This window comes from Podarcis liolepis, assembly GCF_965112155.1.
Source record: "Podarcis liolepis genome assembly, chromosome: 14".
Classification (NCBI taxonomy): Eukaryota; Metazoa; Chordata; class Lepidosauria; order Squamata; family Lacertidae; genus Podarcis; species Podarcis liolepis.
Window position 1 is genome coordinate 44,206,667 of NC_139569.1, and position 19,061 is coordinate 44,225,727.

The 19,061-nt window shown below is 45.3% G+C and overlaps 1 protein-coding gene across 18 annotated transcripts in view; it reads left to right on the forward strand.

The window, feature by feature from the left end:
• The first annotated feature begins 834 nt into the window (after positions 1 to 834).
• Positions 835 to 19,061, forward strand: part of CPEB1 (cytoplasmic polyadenylation element binding protein 1) — a 49,699-nt gene continuing 31,472 nt past the window's right edge. For 2 of the 18 annotated variants that reach the window (XM_083475802.1, XM_083475815.1), the window contains exons 1-3: positions 862 to 1,067; positions 5,306 to 5,480; positions 12,415 to 12,603. In XM_083475802.1, coding sequence (XP_083331928.1) covers positions 1,050 to 1,067; positions 5,306 to 5,480; positions 12,415 to 12,603 — 382 coding nt within the window. In that variant the 5' untranslated portion in view covers positions 862 to 1,049. Of the gene's footprint in view, positions 1,068 to 1,101; positions 1,162 to 1,282; positions 1,448 to 5,305; positions 5,481 to 11,816; positions 12,136 to 12,198; positions 12,301 to 12,414; positions 12,604 to 19,061 lie in introns of those variants that run through there. The other 16 variants (XM_083475812.1, XM_083475814.1, XM_083475817.1 and 13 more) reach the window with 14 other exon arrangements.

A 19,061-nucleotide genomic window follows, 5' to 3' on the forward strand; every position in this document is an offset into this window, starting at 1 on the left:
TCGGGGGTAGCAACAGAACTGACGATTCACCGTGCTAGAGAAGAAACTAAAATTTTAAAGAATTTTAGTTTCTTCTCCCGTTAGATTCACAAAACGTTTAGGGGTATGCGTACTCCTGCGTCCCCGTCCCCCCCAGAAAAAAAAGCACTGGTCCCGTGTTTTTCCCAAAGGGATCTAGCTGGCTATTGGTAGGACGCCACAGCTGTGGTCTCTGCATGCAGGGGCTTCCTCATAATAATAATAATTTTATTATTTGTATGCTACCAATCTATCTGGGTTGCCCCAGCCACTCTGGGCCGGTGCCAACAAAAATAATAGTAAAAACAACACCACACACTAAAAGCTTCCTTGAACAGGGCTGCCTTCAGATGTCTTTTTTTAAAAAACCATAGTTGTTTTATCTGTTTGGCTTCGGAGAGTTCTTGGCAAGGCGTTTTAAGGTTTTTACAGCGCAGCCTCTACTCAGAGGTAAGGCCTACTGCATCCAGCGGGTCTTGCTCCCAAATCAGCGAGGTGCGCGTCCTCAGCTGTTGCAAATTTGTCGTGCAAACCGCCTTGCACCGGGTGGGGAGGCCGACAGCAGCGGAATAAAGCACATATGCATGTATTGCTTTTTTTTCTAAATAAACAGGTTAGCTTGATAGCCTTGGTGCATTTCTATGGGTGGCGTTGCGCAGTTAAAAACAAATCGAATTTAAGCTTTTGCGTGGCCATTCGAGCGTGCAAAAGTATACGTGAGGCAGTGAGGCAAACGGCTGATTAATTAGCCGGCCTCCTGTGCTGAAAACTACTCCCTTCTGGCGGGCAGGGAGCGTTTGCAAACTCCTGCACGCGAGGGTGGAGCAGACCCGGCGACGCTTCGCCCGACCCCCCGGGGAAGCAAGCGCGCGCGCAGGGCTTTGCTTCTCCCTGTTTTTAACGACGACCCCCTAATTAGCGCCTTTTCCTCCGCCCCGTGGAGGAGGAGGAGGGGAGCCACGTGCGGACGCGCAGGTATAAGTTTCCCGCGTGCAGCGCTCGCGCGGGGTTTCCGAGAGGGTTGCCGTGTGATGGCTTTTACGGTCCCGGTGAGTCCGAGGCTGGACCGAGACAGGAGGAGGGCGAAGCAACGGCGAGAGGCTCCAAGCGGGGATTGCAAAAACCCCTCGGTGACCGCGGCGGGTGGGCAGAGAGCTGCGGAGGGCGGGGGGGGGGCCCAAGGGCTTTGCAGCGCGGGGGACGCGGCCTCGTCGCCTCGCCTGCCTAGGAAGGGGGTGGCCGGGGCGGGTCTGGCTTCCCCAGCGTTCTCACGTGCTCGAGCCGCGCGTGGCTTCTGGCTCTCCGCCCCCCCCCCCCGTGCAGGTGTTTGGTTTCGGTTTGGGAGTCGCCCAGAGCTAGTCGCCCTGGGGACCCTTAGCGGGGCGCGGCGGCGTTCACACGACCTTCAGCGTGAATATTGACTATTATCGTAAGCAAATAAAAGGGCCGTATAAAAGGGAACGCATAGGGGCGGCAACACTCCCTCTCGTTTCCGCTCCCCTACTTCGGTTTGTGTACTAATGGGCTTTGCTTTCTAAGAAGCGAAGTTGGTCTTAATTCCGAGGAACACAGGCGTGGAGTTACCTCCCTTTTTTCTTGTGCGCATCCGTGCCTGTCTGCATTTCCCCCGTTGGTTTCGTTTTTCTCTAGCTGGCTCTCCGCTTCTCTTGCCCCACCCGCTTTTCTGTTTCCCAAACCCCCAGCCCCCCCCCTTTAGGCTACAATCCTAACCCCAGTTTCCTAGGAGTAAGCCCCATTTAATTCAGCAGGACTTACTTCTGAGTAGGCGTCGCTAGGCGCACGCTACTAGTTTGCAAACCTGTGTGCAAATGACTGGGAATACGGGCCATTGAAATCCGTTACCTAGGAGTAAGCCCCATTTAATTCAGCAGGACTTACTTCTGAGTAGGCGTCGCTAGGCGCACGCTACTATTTTGCAAACCTGTGTGCAAATGCCTGGGAATACGGGCCATTGAACTAGGTGGGACCTCCCCCTTTAGGCTACAATCCTAACCCGTTACCTAGGAGTAAGCCCCATTTAATTCAGCAGGACTTACTTCTGAGTAGGCGTCGCTAGGCGCACGCTACTAGATTGCAAACCTGTGTGCAAATGCCTGGGAATACGGGCCATTGAACTAGGTGGGACCCGGGTGGAAAGTCTTCGCACGTGCAATAAGTTGCACATCTTTCCTCCCCATTTTCTGCTTCTTGCGCTACAAAGGTTTTTAACATAGCAAAATGATAAAAATGGTGGTATTGCTTGTATGGGTTCTGGCCAGGGCTATTATAGAAAAAGCGGTGCCGGGACTCAACATGAACGCATCCTTTGTTCTCTTATATTGGTAATAGGGCTCACCTGAGAGGCGCTGGAGCTGAGCTCTTGTGAAATGCTGCCGAAAAAAAGCCCTGGTTCTGACCCACTAAATGAAATCTGCTTGGCTTTTCAGTTATTCTGTGTTTTGTGGGGGAGGGCGTGCTTTCCTTCGAAGTACTTTTCTACCCAACGCTCAGTTTCAGTTTGCACCATGGTGGAAAAAATACCTTTTCTGCTAGTAGAGAAAGAATAAGTTCTTTGGAGGTGAGTTAGTGGACGCTGACTAGAAATGGTGAGATAGCTCAAACTTCCCCGCAAAGAGAAGGGACTTCTAAAGCACGTTTGAGGCACGTGCTTTGCCTCAAAGGATTCTGGGCACTGTAGTTTTAGGCTTGTTGGAAATTGTAACTGGAGAGGGATACTTGAATTGATAGCATAAATAAATTGCTTGTGTACTGCATATGAAACTTAATAAGAATGTACGACTGTACAAGTTTCTTTTTTTAAAAAAGGGCTGGATAGCTTAACTGATTTTGTATTTCATTGTTGGCCCTAAACTTCAGGAACAGGGGTGGTGGAGTCAGGAATAATACTTGCTAGATGGTGTTATCCTCAATCAATTGCCTGAAACTCAGTTGTTTTTATTAGGTGTTGATTCTAGAAGGGCTGTCTGTGGTGTGTTCTGTGATAGTACAGATATTTTAAGGACTGTGCTGTGTTCAGGTTTTTTCCTTTCTGGTGGTTGTGCTGCTTGCTGATTACCACACAGTAGCTGCAGCTGTGTGTTCTAGGAGAAGCTGGAATTGCTGAGTCCTGATTTCATGAAGCGTTCTAGTCCTCATGGTGCAGAAAGCTTTGGAGACTCAACCACAGAGTCTCAGAAGTTAAGAAACCGTTGCAAGAGTTACGGAGTGCGAGTTTAGATCTGTAACCACTGCTTTATTAATATGCTGCACTTTAAGCAGTCAAGCCCCGATCCCCATGTCTCCAGGTCTGTTCTTGGCAATATCTGAAAACATACATTTGTGTGCCTGTGTTGGTGTGTGGAGGATGCAGCCTTGAGCAGGCGCGGTTGGTGGAGTAGAGGACACTGGAATCATTTGATTAATGGTATGAAAAGACTACATTGACAGGAAGCAAAAATGACCCTAGCTCTGAATCACCCACTCACACAAACTTGGAAATGCTAACTTGAGAGTATGCTAAGTATTTGGTTTATTACCATTGTAATAGTTTGATTCCAAAGCTCTTGCGGCTGACTCCTTAAGCACATTTTGAAAGTGTTCAGTTAAAATTTGTTGCTTGTGGCATCACTTTCATTATGCCGTTCCAAGGTGGGTAATCTATTTCAACCCAAGCATTACATACCCTTTGAGGGGGGTGGGACAGGCCTAGTGGCAGGCAGAGCTGGAGGCAAAGCAAAGGTTAAGAGCCAGCGTGGTGTAGTGATTAAGAGTGGTAGACTCATAATTTGGTGAACCGGTTTCATGTCTCCGCTCCTCCACATGCAGCTGCTGGGTGACCTTGGGCTAGTCACACTTCTCTGAAGTCTCTCAGCCCCACTCACATCACAGAGCATTTGTTCTGGGGGAGGAAGGGAGAGGAGAATGTTAGCCACTTTGAGACTCCTTCAGGTAGTGATAAAGCGGGATATCAAATCCAAACTCTTCTTAAGAATCCTGCCTTTGTACAGTAGGCTATATTCCAGTCATAGAAAAGTCAAAAGTTGCCTATGTTCACACCTCTCTATTCAGGCAGGGTGGCAGTTCAAGGATAACCTTTGTCAGACAAAAGCACTTGAGGATGTTGTGTGAAGCTGGTGACTGGTACAGGGCAGAGAGTCTTGGAGCTTGTCTGCAGCGGAGTTTTATTGTGTGTTTGCAGTTGTTTGTGTTTCCATTTAATTTGCATAGTCCCCATGGTGTTAATCTCAAACAACAGTCATTCAATGCCTTTCCACTGTAACAGCCTCACACCTAGATTTTTCCGTAACAAGGGATAACTCAGTACAGTACAGGGATAATCTGATAAATTGGGCTCCAGTTCTCTCCATTTAGGCTTGCAGATTGTTTCAGTGTTTTGGGGTGGGGTGGATCCATTGTCACATTCTGGTACTTCCTATTTCCACACTTAGTACTTCCTCAATGCTCTCATTCCTTTTCCAGCCATTCTGGTACCTATTTCCTGTGCATTCCTTAATGGAGCAATATTTCCCTCCCCTTGATCCCAAACACTTGTACCAAAACCAGAAAACTGCACAAGCAAACCAAATTCAAAAATTCTGCCTTGGATATTGCACATTCTGGCCCTTGAATTTGTACAAAACCAGAAACCTGCAAAAATGTATGCTGAGAATTTACAGTTGCCTGTGTGCTTTTGTGCAGTTCCTGGGTAGAAATTAAAAGAAGGAATTGAGGTATGTATACAGCTATCTTTATTCCTGCACTGTCTGTACTTACCGTATTGTTCGCTCTATAAGACGCACCAGACCACAAGACGCACCTAGTTTTTGGAGGAGGAAAACAAGAAAAAATATATTCTGAATCTCAGAAGCCAAAACAGCAAGAGGGATCGCTGTGCAGTGAAAGCAGCAATCCCTCTTGCTGTTCTGGCTTCTGGGATAGCTGCGCAGCCTGCATTCGCTCCATAAGACGCACACACATTTCCCCTTACTTTTTAGGAAGGAAAAAGTGAGTCTTATAGAGCAAAAAATACGATAATTGGCATAGAATCAACACACCAAAAGCCAGGGGCAACACACAAAAGGGAGCATCTACTATTATGAATGGGAAAGACCACAAAGTTGCTCCTTGTACACTACTCTTTCCCCTCCATTCAAATTACACCAGAGTAGTCCTAATGTGAACAAGCACGCAATGACCAAATGGAGAGGTATGGAGGACTGCATTCAGGCTCTCTGACCTAAGGTCCCCCTCCCTTCTGTGGTGCTAATATGGTTGCTTTTGTTTCCAGAAGGACAGTACTGGAAGGACCATAAAAGATTGCTGGGACAACTGTGACGTTCCAGCTTTGACCACGTGCAGCAACGCAAAGATTTTCCGACAAATAAACGGCATGCTGGGGAACTCACTTGACTTCAAGGGAGTCTGCACAACACCCATTGCAAAAGAAAGAGATCTATTATCAGGTGACTTAATGAGTTGATTATAATATTTTAAAATATGGGGAGTGTTAGTCTGCAGGCTTCTGTGGAGTTGTAATATTTACAGTCAATGTGCGAGTTTCCTTGATGGTTTAAATAGCTAGCAAATAAGTTGGTAGCAAGGTGTGCGAGGAACAGCTGGCAGAGTCAGATGAGGATTATATTCCTGATACTGTGGGTAAACTTCAAGTTCCCAAGCACACCTGTTCCCTCCTTTCTGCTGCATGACCAGACCCATTCCATAGGTAAAGACTGTTGTATTAAAACACAAGCCAAAGTGCACCAGCATTAAAATAAAACAAATGCTATTACCCAATGCTTCTAAATGGTTAAAAATTGGCCCTGTCTGATGAGGTTGGAAAGCACACATTTGTTTTCATTTTGTGAGCAGTGCAATGAGCAGTGCAAAAAATAAATCAGAATTGCAGGCATAAATAGTTTTAGTAAAATTAGAAAAGCTTCAGTTTACATTGTAGTTGTGTAGCTGAAGTGCTCTTTTTCTTGAATGTGCCAGTAGATAACAGGCAAGTCAGTGTTAAATTAGTTGTAAATTAGTCCTTAAATCTACAGATAGCTAATCCAAAGACAGTGAGCAAGCCTATGAAAATGATCTGAGTCTTGTTCTGCAGCCTTGAGGATTTGGATGCAGGAAGCAGCCAGGGATTTATAAATCTCCCAAAGCTCGAGCCCAAAGTTGGTAATAGTATTTAGAGAGAAACAAAATGCTCCACAAGTAGTTAAATAAATGTAAGCTGTACCCTGGATGCTCATTTAGCTAAAATCCCCCATCCTCGCTGTATAAGTAAAGCAATTAGCAATTAAGTTATTTTTATCAGAAATAACAATGATCTCTACCTGCATTATGTTTGGGGAAAATGGAGGCAGTGGACCTTCTTGGGTCCACACGTTAGATAATAAATATCCAGATGGCTGTGAATTATCCATAGCCATTCCTATTTTAGGACACAGATAATGGACTGTGTGCTGTTCAGGTCCTTTTGATTTGGCAATTATTTGCATTTAATCTGCACGCAAGTACCAGGCCACTTCAACAGGTGGGTGGGGAAGCCCACCTGTTCATTAGCTGATGTCACTGCAATGCCAGGTGAAGTGTTCTCCTTCCCCAAGTTTATATATACTACTACTGCTGTACGCTGGCTCCCTCAGCCAGTAAAGCAAGATGAGTGCCGCAACCCCAGAGTCGTTCACGACTGGACCTGATGGTCAGGGGTCCCTTTATCTTTACCTTCTGCCCAGGTGGGTTGAAATCAAACCATGCTGGCAAAGGAAATGTTTTCCTGTAGGGTTTGCTTTTGGTACCCATCAGCTGATTGATGCTGACAGCAAATCCTACCTCTGGCAGGGATTGGCTGCATATGGTTTCTGATCAGGAATTCTGTAATGCAGCAGGAATCTGGTTATTGGCACTTAACAGCAACACTCACTCACCAAGGATCAATTTAGAGTGTACTTAGAGTTCATGGTTGTTTCTTTTTAGTCATGGCTTTCCCTGCTCCGCACTTGATGTAACACATGATTTCAGGTGTGCATGGTTTGGAAAAAAAGAAAGCCTGCCTTGGTGACCAGATTAGGATGCCTTCTAAAACTGTATGCTTTTTTGTTTTTTCACCCTTTTTTTTGCTGCTCTGGGCTCCTGTGGGAAGAAGGGTGGGATATAAACTTAAATAAATAATAATTTGGCCCATGGGCCAAAGGTTCTTCACTGCTGCAAGACAGAACAAAAAACCCATATAGAAAGAGAGAATAGATGGGTTCTTTCCAGCACTCAAGGCCCTACCTTTTCAGAGCATTCATTACGCATCAGATTTTATGGGGCTGTATGGATTTGTTGTTGGGTCAGCCTTAACCTTGAAACACGTAACTATAATATGTGAATGATCTCTTCTAACTAACGTTGGTGGCATTATGCGCACATAGAACTGTAGCCCGCCACCATGCAGGTGGTAAATTCCCTTATCACACACCCACAGTAGTAGTTTGCGTGCAGTTTTTTGACCTTGAGAAGTTAAGCTTTAAAGTGCATTCGTCCAAAAATGCTGTTCCTGGGTCAGTAAAACTGTTGATGGAGCCTTAAATCTCTGCCCGTAGCCATCTCCAGACCCTTTTGATGAAAGTTAAATTCAGATTGTGCAATCCAGACCTGGGCTAACAAGGTCTTTTGAATATTTAAAGAGGATTACTTCTTGGGAGGTTGAACAACAGCTTTGCAGGAGCTGAGCCTTCTTTCATAAAATGAAGCATTTGACTGGTTCTGCTCAGGCGGCATCTCATCAAGCATGTGGGCATGACTTGGTGAAATTTATTGGCTGCATCTACCCACTGTTTCCAGTCATACTAATTGCTAATCCCAGTGGCACTGCCTTCTCTGCCATGAGCCTCTGAAGGATTTATAACCTGGCATCATTCTCATAGCAATATCACTTGATCTCCTGCAGACACCTGGGGAATACCATCTGCTCCTGTTGATGTAAATGCTTATAGGACTATTCAGCCTGCAATCTGAAAATCATAGAAGTGGGTGGGGGTTGCTTCCAAAGCTCATACCAGGTTAATTTCTAAGAGAGCCTCTCCCCTAGATCTTGACTCCTTTAAAGAGACCATCGTGTTTTAGGCTGAAAATGAGTATGGCAAGTGGACATCTCAGCCCACAAACAGCCACTAAGCAACCATGGGATATCACAAAAACATAGTTTTAAAGTTACAAGAAGAAGCCTGGTTTCCTGTAGACTGGCATGCTGTCCTCCCTGCATCCTTCTGTGGTACTGCACAGGAAACATAGAATTGGAAGGGCTTGAACCCACAACCCTGAAATTAAAAGTCTCATGCTCTACCAACAGAGCAGCTTGTTTTAGAATAATTGGTTTACTGTGTTGTGAATAACTGATGTTTGTCCAGGTTTTCATAACTCTGGACAGTGGAAAACACAGACCTTTTGGGAAGCGAAGTGCTCAAACATAAAATAGCAGTTGCAGGGAACCAGGCAGAGGGCCTTCTCGGTAGTGGCACCCGCCGTGTGGAACGCCCTCCCATCAGATTTCAAAGACATAAACAACTATCTGATGTTTAGAAGACATCTGAAGGTAGCCCTGTTTAGGGAAGTTTTTAATGACTGATGTTTTAATGTATTTTTAATCTTTTGTTAGAAGCTGCCCAGAGTGGCTGGGGAAACCCAGCCAGATGGGCAGGGTATAAATAAATTATTATTATTATTATTATTATTATTATTATTATTATTATTAATTACTGCTGCTGCTACTGCTACTTGGGCAAATGCCTAGGTCTGTCCTCCATCCTTTGGTGGAACATGCTGATTCCTTTGTAAGTGGAAAAACAAGGTGGCCCTTATATTGCCAAAAGTAAATATGAAGTTTTAGGGTGAGTTCTGGGTTTAGAAAAAGTCATAGAATCCCAATTCGGTAGCTTTACCTAGCTGATTGAGATGTGCCCTCAGCGAATGAAGATTGGGCTTTATTCTCCAAGGGAATAAACTGGCACTTGTTAAAAAGATTTAAGTTTTACTCCTTTCTGAGAATAGTATTAATGCTTAACAGGATTTCAGATTAAAGGATTATTATTCCCGCAAAGGAGATCATGTTGAGTGAGCAATACTGGTATATGCTTTGTTTCTCTGCATTTTAAGGAAATGGTTGTTCTTGAGAGTATAGCTCTAGAATAGGCTTGTATACCACACTTGCAGTGTAGCACTTATGTGTAGACATAGTTCAAAAGGTTCCTGCATGAAAGCAACTAGTCTGTGGAATATACTGAACTCAGTGGGTCTTTTAGCAGACGTGCATAGGATTGCCCTGTAAGGCTATTAACACAAAGCATGTTTCATGTGGACATAACCTGGGTTGTAGGAGATGGCAGAGTTTAAAGGCTGCACAACAAAGGAATCCAACACAGTTGTGAAACAGCTGTGCAGTCCATTGCACAGCCATCTTTGGTAGTGCATGTGATTTTTCCTTGTGCAACGACGTTCTGCCAGTGCAGCAAATCTACCGCTTAGTGACTTTCATTTAGCAGTAGATTTGATACAACCTGAAGAGTTGCAAGTGATAAAATCAGACTACTGTGAACTGTGCAAATGATATCGGTGCAAGTTTGCATCAATACTTTGCAGTTGTCATAATTCTGCAACCACAAGAAAGTTGGAAAGCCATGTGAGGGCACCCAAGCCCTGCCTTTCACTCTATCCCCAGGAATAGTATAAATTTTATTCAGCATTCCCTCTGGCTCTGAGACTTCAGACATTGCCCACACATTCAAGAATATCTTGGCAACCATGAGACTGCTGCTTTCTTGCTAAAAACTGAAACTCCTAGGAAACAGTTGTGTGCTTCCGTGGTGTTATGTGAGTTTCCCCCCTGTGCCTGCATGGACCTGCAGCAAACACACTACTAAGTCTATACTCCAGTTTTTAGGTAATTACCAGTTTCGCTCTCAAACTTGGAGCCTTATGCTGAAGTTCCATCATGGACACAAATTCTCCAAGTCATGTTGAACGCTGGTCAGCCCAGTGCACCATTTGTGGCATCCTAATACAGCCACAAATGATTTTTTTTTTTTAATTATACAGTCTGTGATCAGATTCAGATGTTCTTCTGAGCACTTTCACCTCTGGGCTGTGGTTTGGCGAAATCACACGGCTAAATATTGCCCGCCAGGGTGTGGGGACTTTATACGATCTGCCTTATACCATCTGCCCTTCCCAAGCAATTTTCTCATTTTAAACATTGCTGTTTCAACATATAGTTTATTAGGCATATTCTAAACATAGATAACAAGGAATTGTGTTCCCCTTTCTCCCTTCTGTAAGAAATATATCAACTGATATTGCCCATCAAATGCCACTTTGTGCAGATTTTTTAAATATTGTATTTAGACCTCTGCTGTGTCTAATAGAGAATCCTTAATCAGTGTTCTGTGTTTGCAATAAGCACTCTAAAGGCATGTACAATTCAGCCACTCAACTGATCCAAGCCCCCCCCAAATGATTTGATAAAATTTCTACCCAGCTAGCATGCATGTTTAAGTCATAGCTTTTAAAATCCCATGAGTTCCAGAATAGGACTTCCTAGCTTAAATTTGCATTCACCTCTATCCCAAAACTTTCAGAGCACACTCTTTTTTAAAAATGGAAATAACATGCAATATGATCCATTTACAATAACATCTCCAATTTAATCTTAGCCAACAAATGACAACCTAAATTGCAAGGTTTTAAATATTCTAAATATTCTATCAGTTTTTTTAAAAAAAACTTCTGAGGGGGAAGAGAAAAGAATTCCACAGCTGTGGGAGACCAGCAAAAAAACACAGGACTGTTCTAAACTTAATGTAATCAGTTATCAATAGTTAACAAAGTTATGCATGAATAGTTAACTGTAAATGTCAGGAATACTGGGATCCAGCAACCTTTGGTTTTCATTTAGCATCCTAAGGGCAACTCACTACCGTTGCAAATTTTGTTTACAATAAAACTCAAAAAAAGTGTAATACAGCTTAATTTTTCAAAACATGAGTTGTGGTTATGATGCAAGGCAGCGAATGCCTTATCCCTATATTGGAGGGATCCTTTTGTGTGTAGGGAATCTTGCTGGGCTGGAGAGGAAGGATTTTATCAGGCGATAATGCATAAAATGCAAGCTGCCTACTACATAAATGTGGTGGTTGGCACAGGTAGCTGTGCTCTTTGGTGTTTGTTCCAGTGGTTAAATCTCAGGTGGGTGGCAGTGTGAGCAGGATGTTACTGCTGGAACACCTTATGACTAGAGCTTCAAAGGAGACAAGGTTCTCTGGTCTGGCTCCCACCCTGTTCTGCATTATGCTGGAATTTGGAGACTTGCAAAACATAACTGCGTTTTCCTCCTACATCCCTGTGCCATTTATTTCAGAGATATATTTTTTTTAGATGGGAAAGCAGTGTAGTGACAGGTTATGCTTTGGGTGTGGCTGTCCCCCCCTCCAAAATAGTTTTTTTATATTATTATTAAGGCAGGGGGATGCTGACTTTAACCTTAGCACTGTTTGAACATCAGGCTCTGTTACCACTACCCTTTAAGTGGGCATGCACCTTCCAACGCATAGCTCAGAATCTTTCTTTTATTTGAAGGTTACCCATAGCGGTAAACAATGCAGAGACTGTGAGGGCTCACGGCAGCCAAGTTTAAAGCAAACAGACGATGCTAGCAGAATTGTGAAGCTTTGCATTTTGCTGCTTCCAGGGCTTGCGCCAGCAGCTGGAAACATTCCAGGACGAAAGGGTTTTTTGGGGGTTGTGGGTGGGGAGGCGGGGCCAGGGGAGCTGGAGAGCACCAAGCCAACAGTGTGATCTCTCTCTCACTCACTCTCTCTCTCACACACACACAATCACTCTCTGCCGCTGTGCTGCTGCCTCTGCTGCTCTGCTTTAACTGAGGGGGATGGCTGCTGCCTCCAGCCACCTCCCCGCTCAGAGCTAAGCTACAGCTCCCTGTTTAACTGTGTCCGCTGGCCTCGCCTCTTCTCCCCTCCTGCATGCTGCCTCGGCTCCCATGGGCAGGCTTGCTCTCCACCTCTATCATGTAAGCGAAGATGTGGCTATATTGCATGGCCCAGTGACGTCTCTGGCAGAACGGTAAGCATCAGCAGAGCCTGATCACATGCCGGCCCAGTCACTAGTGCCGGCGGGATAGGAGGGTGGACGTGGGTCTGGGCGCAGGCCATCTGGTGCTCTGCTCCTCTCCTCCCCGCCACCCCTCCATGTCATCACTATCTGTAGGAATAATAGCTGCTGAATATCGTGAGATCTGGTTTGGGCTTCTCCCTCTGCAAAACTCTTAAACTCCCGAGCTCGTGCGTGAGTGTATTTTTATTTGTGTGTGTTTTTCTTTCTTTCTTCCCCCTGTCTGAGCAGACTTCCAGGACTCCAAGGGAGTGGCAGCAAGCAGAATGCTCTTCCCACCTTCTGTGCAGGAAGGTCCGCGTGGTCTCCCAGACACCACTGACCTGTGCCTTGGGCTGCAGTCTCTCAGCCAGCCAGGGTGGGACAGGCCATGGAGCTCCCAGGATTCGGATGCTGCAGCCCAGCCTAGCCTGCAGTCTGGTGAGTGACTCTGCTGACGCACAGCAACAGTTGCCGGATTGCCTTTTTTTGCAGCTTTGTCACCAGGAGAGGTTCCTGGCATAACGGCAGGTTCTCATTATTCCCGACAGCTTCTTTCTTAACATTATTATTGTTACTGTTTTACTAAGGCACCCATTCCCTCAAGAGTAATATTGGGGCACTAAGTGAGACCTTTTGGGGAAGGGAAACTGTAGCTGCCCCCCTCCCCAATTAATAGGGAGCGATAAGTTTCTAAACCTGATACTGCATTGAGATTGCAATGGTAAATATTGGGCGGGGGCAGTAGTAGTGTTTTCTGTGATGCTCCTGTAGAGCCAGCTGGTTGGAGTTGTGCTCCCCAAAGTGGCTTCGAATCGTGGGCTGTTGTAATATTTTAGGCTGGTGCAACGTGGGTAGGTGATGACGGTAAGGAGTTTAATTGTATTTATTTAGACTATTGTTGTTTTTTACTGTGCTTTTCAACCCACCAGAAGTTCCCACAGCAATTGAAGCTGTCCCCTGCAGGGGGTGTAGAAAGAAATGAAAGGAGCCTCATTCAGGCTCATTAGCAGATGCCCAAATCTTGACTCTAGGCAGTGGGTGGTAGCTCTTCCTGGGTCAAGGGCCTGTGAGAGGTGCCTCTATTCCTATTGTGAGATTACTGATCTGTATCTACCAGGTTAGGATAGTATCTCTGGTTGGATGTGATTGCACTAGACTCTCACATTCCATTATCCTTTTGAAGTTTTCCTTCATGGGGGAGCCAAGCATTTGCACCTGTTTCTTTGAGTGTTGTCCTCTCCTGCTGCAGAGTTTCTGTGATTTGCCAGCCTGTGATGAGTCAGGAAGATGAAACTTTGAGAAGCCAAGCTAAGTAAAAGAAACCCAAAATAGTCTAGTCACTGCCCTCTGAAAACTATTCTGCTTTTGCTCAGCTGGGCTTCTCAAAGTTTACAATGATACTCAGTACAGTTCTTTGAGAATGTGTGTTGTATTGGCTTTTGCAGAAGAAACCAAAATGTATTTTTATCCTGTTAAAGCCTTGGAAATTACCACTGGCTTTGACGGGTGGCAGGACAAATCAGTATGATGTTTCGGCAGTATTTTTGCTGGTCCAGTCAGGCTGTTGTAAATCCTTTTGGCATCATCATCTTAAATAGCTTCTGAGCGGTTCTGCAAACTTCTAGCAAGAATGGCTTAAGGAAAGGCTTATATGCCTCTCCTGCTCAGGTAATGGGAGTGGGTGGGGAACAGGTGGGTGTTCCCAGGAAGTGGGACGGGTGGGCTTGAAACCACATGCAGAAGGCCCATTTATGTTATTAGTCTCGATTGCAAAAGTTGCCTGTCAGGGAAGTACTTTAGTTCCTTCACCGTTATCGTTTTCGGCTGTGCTCATTTTGGCAACAGATGTGTTATATTAATACAACTAGTTTCTGCAGGGCTGCATTAGTGGAAGATGTTGGATGCTCAGAGGACATCTGCCCTACCAAACTGATTCCCAAAGAGCCCTGTAAATGGCAGCCATTAACTCTGCTGGGCATATATTGTGCTTTTAACGGGCTTGCTTGTATTGCAATAGAATAATGGCCGCAGTGGGCTGGGGCAAGAGCTTGGTGCAGACATCTTAAGGTGGGGCAGTATTGGCACTTGCTCAACTGTAGCCGTCTGTAAAAATTGTGTGTGCCACTTTGACAATCTCTGCAGGGGAGGTGGGGACTGTGGTGATTAAGGAAATGAAGTGGTCTGCTGGATGTACCCAATGTCCCATTAAAAGTGCATATAATACAAGTCAGGGAGGCAATGTGCGAAGGGGTAACATATCAGTAAGGATTTCCAGACAGTGTGCATGTGATCAAGAAGGCCTCAAAGAGGCCCAGCATTAACCAGACATGCCTAGGCAACTACCTGAACAAAGCGTGCTCCGTAACTTATTTCTGTACTGTAGACCTGCTGCACTAGACTCCATTGTATTGCAGCAATATATGACTACAGTACTTCTTAACTGCACTGCAACCAGCTGTAAGATACTGCTGCAAAAATAACTTCCCTCGGATGGGAGCCCCGACAAGCAAAGCAAACCCCGCTTGAGTATCTTTACAGTGATGCAAAACTTGCTCAAATTCTGCCCGTGGCAGAAGTCTGCTTTGATACCCACAGTTTGCCCTGACCACAAAAGTTAAGATTTTACCAACCTAGATAACTGTTTCCATTGACTATGAGCGTGCAATTTAGAGGCATTCTTGCAATGCAGAACGATCCCATTGGCATTGAGAGCATATTTATGAGACATAGGGCAGAAATAGCATTGCATATGGGCCCAAGCGCCAGTTCAATCTGGGCATCATGTGTTGTACATGTGGGCACAGTAAATTAACTGTGCATTGTTCCCTGAAATGTACAGCCCAGCTTTGTGACTCCATCTCTACTCCCATCCCTAAGACCAGAAGATGTTCTGCATAGGTCTGTTAGGAGTGCTACCAACAAGCTATGTATATAACCTGTTAAATAAATCCATTAAGTTAACCAGTGTCAATGTAGGGCCTGAATTTGTAGCTAAGGTTCAACAGACAATATGCATAGCAAGAGATTTTCAGACCATACCCAATGTGAGAAAAGTCATATTAGAAATAGGACAAGTGGCAACACCCACACATCTATTAACCCACCTAGAGGGCAGGGATTGTATAACATTCAGGGTGTTCTGTGTGTGTATAAGCACTTATCTTTCTAAAAAAAAAAGCCCCACATTTCATCCTACATTAAGCAATAATTACATAAACAGTCCATAATAAAAAGGGGGAAAAATTGAAATCTACATAGAGTTGGTAAAGCATGAGACTCTTAATCTCTGTGTTGTGGGTTCGAATCCCATGTTGGGTGAAAGATTCCTGCACTGCAGGGGGTTGGACTAGATGATCCTCGTTGTGCCTTCCAACTCTACAATTCTGTGATTCTGTAAAATAAAACATTAACGGATAAAGAAGGGCATTGGATATTTTGAGAATCTTTCAGCAAAAGGGGACAGGTACTCTGGTGGGAAGGCTGACAGCAGGCCCAAGTTGGCAATATTGTGTGCCTTTTGGTGCATGCAGCTACATTAACTCCTCTGCAAAAACTGAACTATGGGTGTGTTGTCGTCTCGTGGTCATAAGTCAGCTCTGAATCACATACCACTTTGATTCTCAATCCAAGCACAGAATTCTGCTTGAGCTGGGTGGCCTCCCCACCACCACCTTCAGCAAAAAAGAAGTGTTTGAAGTGGCTGAACAGCAAGGAAGCAGCAGTGGGTGTCTGCGTTCCCATGCAAAACTCTGCCATCGCATGTTCACTGTTCTAGCCTCCCTTGCCCCTTACTGTTTCTTCTGCTTTGCAATGACTCTGCAGAGCCAGAGGAACAGCAGAAGAGAGCTGATTTTGCCTATGTATGGAAAAGCCTATTTTGGAGAAGGAGTTCAAAATTTAAAACTGTGAAACATAGGAAGCGACTTTATACTGAGTCATACTGTTGGTCCACGCAGTTTAGTATTCTCTGCATGGGCTGGCATTGGTTCTCCAGGGTTCCAGGCAGGTTTTTAAAAAGCAAGTAGCAATGTAGATGGCCTTCCCAAGTGCATCATTCAGCAAAGGAAGAAATCTCCTTCAGTTGACTGCTTTAGTAAGCGAAGACTGGATGCTTTGTCGAGAGTCAGATTTCCAGTAGGCAGATTTCCTTCGCCATGTCTTGGTGCAGCAGCTGGCATCTTGGCGAAGTGCTGGACACCAGGACTGCAGCATTGCCCAGATTTGTCTCAAGGCCTCAGCCTGTAGGTTGGGAGGGACAAGCCCTGCCAAGTACCAGGCTTTTCTGTTGGTTCTGAGCAGTTTAGAAGCTTCTATAATGACTCAGCTGTACAAATCTACAGGGAGCTGGCTGAAAGTGCAAAAAGTTCGCAATCATGCTAAAAATACTATTGCTGATCTGCACTCTTGAAGTGCCAGTGTTTGACTACTGATGAGTTCTGAATCCAAGCATGTACTTATTGCTGTGATTCCTTTAAATCGGCTTGCAGCTCCTCTGTGACTCGCTCTCACCATCCAGAGTGGTAAAGGCTGTGTGATCTGTAGCTTTATTATGCATTGCTTACAACGGTGCTGGTTTCATTGAAGTATATAGTCCATAGCCTTCTATTTCACCAGGTATAGAAAGTGATTCCTCTGTTGCAGATTTGTCAGCTGGGCTTTGTGACCACCTTTCTCTGGTATATTTAGTTGCAGGGAATGGCACATAGTAAAGGGACATCTGACCGTTAAGTCCAGTCGCGGACGACTCTGGGGTTGTGGCGCTCATCTCGCTTTACTGTCCGCAGACAGCATCCGGGTCATGTGGCCAGCATGACTAAGCCGCTTCTGGCAAACCAGAGCAGCGCACGGAAACACCATTTACCTTCCCGCCGGAGCGGTACCTATTTATCAACTTGCACTAGCATGCTTTCGAACTGCTAGGTTGGCAGGAGCAGGGACCAAGCAACGGAAGCTCACCCCATCATGGGGATTCGAACCACCAACCTTCTGATCGGCAAGCCCTAGGCTCTGTGGTTTAGACCACAGCGCCACCCACGTCCTAGAACTGTACTGAACTGTGCTGGAAGCCTATGGTTTAAATCAGTGTTTTCCTAACTTTGGTCTCTAGCTGTTTTTTGCCTGCAATTCCCATCATCCCTGACCACTGGTCTTGCTAGCTAGGGCTGATGGGAGTTGTAGTCCAAAAACAGCTGGAGACCCAAGTTTGGGAAACACTGGTTTAAGCAGTTAATGTAGTTGTGGCATCTTGGTTGTGGTGGAGAGGCCATGGCTGTAGAGTGTCAAGTACTACCGCCTCTTGGGAGCTAGGGCAGGGAGCACTAGGGCTTGGTGAATGGTTGAAAGTTTGATAGGAGATGAAGCAACTTGCCCAGCCAATCCTCCAGAGTTTGACTGAAGTGGTCTGAGAGCAAATCCTCAAGAGGTTGCAGACATTTGCACTGCAGTTAAGACAAGATAGCAAGGAAGAAAGGCAGCAATGAACCAGAACACAGTAGGAAAGGGAGGCAAGTTACTGAGCCAACAGTTGGGTTAACTGCCGCAGCCCCTGGCGACTGTCCGGAGCTTTAGCTCACTGGTGTAGAGCACATGCATTGCATGTAGAAGTTTCCTAGGTTCAATCCCTGGCATACCCAGTTAGAGTTGGGAAAGAAGTCCTGTCTATAACTTTACCAGGCCATTGCCAAGTTACTAGCAGATAATACTGACCTAGGGGGATAAATGGTCTGGCTCAGGTAAGAGCTGCTACATTCAATGTAGTATCATACCAGTCATGGTTCTCCCCCCCCCCCAAGAAACATGGGCACTGTAGGGTCTCGTAACAGCTCTGGGCAGTTCCCAGGATTCTTTGGGGGAAGTCATGACTGTACCAGAGGTATATGAGTGCTTTAAATGTATAGCAGAGGAGTGCTCTGATGGTGTTTCCTGCTTGGCATGGGGTTGGACTCGATGGCCCTTGTGGTCTCTTCCAACTCTGATTCTATGACATTGGCATAAGACAAATTCTGCCAGAATAGGAATGGGCAGCTGGGTATACAGAAGATCGGGCCGCCCAGTTTTGGGAGAGGGATGCTGACACCATCCCCTCTTACTCCAATATACTAAGAATATTTCCTAATTTGGCAACTTGTATTCTACTTGCCGTTCATTTCTGAGCTGAAGGATACCTTATTGGTATGGCAACAGTCGTCCACAACTTCTCCAATTTCCCTGCATTCTGCATCATGGTAATGCAATGTCTGCAGCCACATCGTGTGTAAAGGTCACAGAAACGCACAATTTCAGTTGGAGCAACAATGGGAGAAAGAGGTTCAAACCCAGAAATAGCAAATGTTCTGCCTATAACGAGTAATACAATTTCTCAGTGTCGTTGTGAATGGGAATCTTGTTGAAAGAAGTACTCCAGCCTTGCAATGCTTTAGCATATCAGCATCACTAGAAATGCGAGGTACCTCCTTTAGATTGCTGCAGCACCTACCATTTTAAAATGATTTTTATTTATGGGTGGTTACTAGGTCTCGGAATTGGGTTGTTTACCTGCCCTGGGTGACAGTTTGGTGGGTTCAGACCCAAATCCATTGCTGTCACTAGAAGCCCTGGTGACCATTTGTGGCTCATTAGCAGCTTCGCTTGGCGCACCAACTACAACTGTTCCTGGACCGGGAAGTAAGGATAACCTTGTGACTAGATTACTGTAATATGCTGTAGGTGAGCATATTATCCTTGCACCTTATCCAGAAGCTACAAGTTGCTGAACTATAATAAACCCAGCATCTATTTGGTTTTGCCAGTTTATGAGAAGCAGGGAAAAATCAATAAAAGCAGAAACAATCAGTGGTACAGTAAAACAAATAGTGTAGTTCCAAACATAGACCTTCTTATGCGGCCTAGGACCCTCA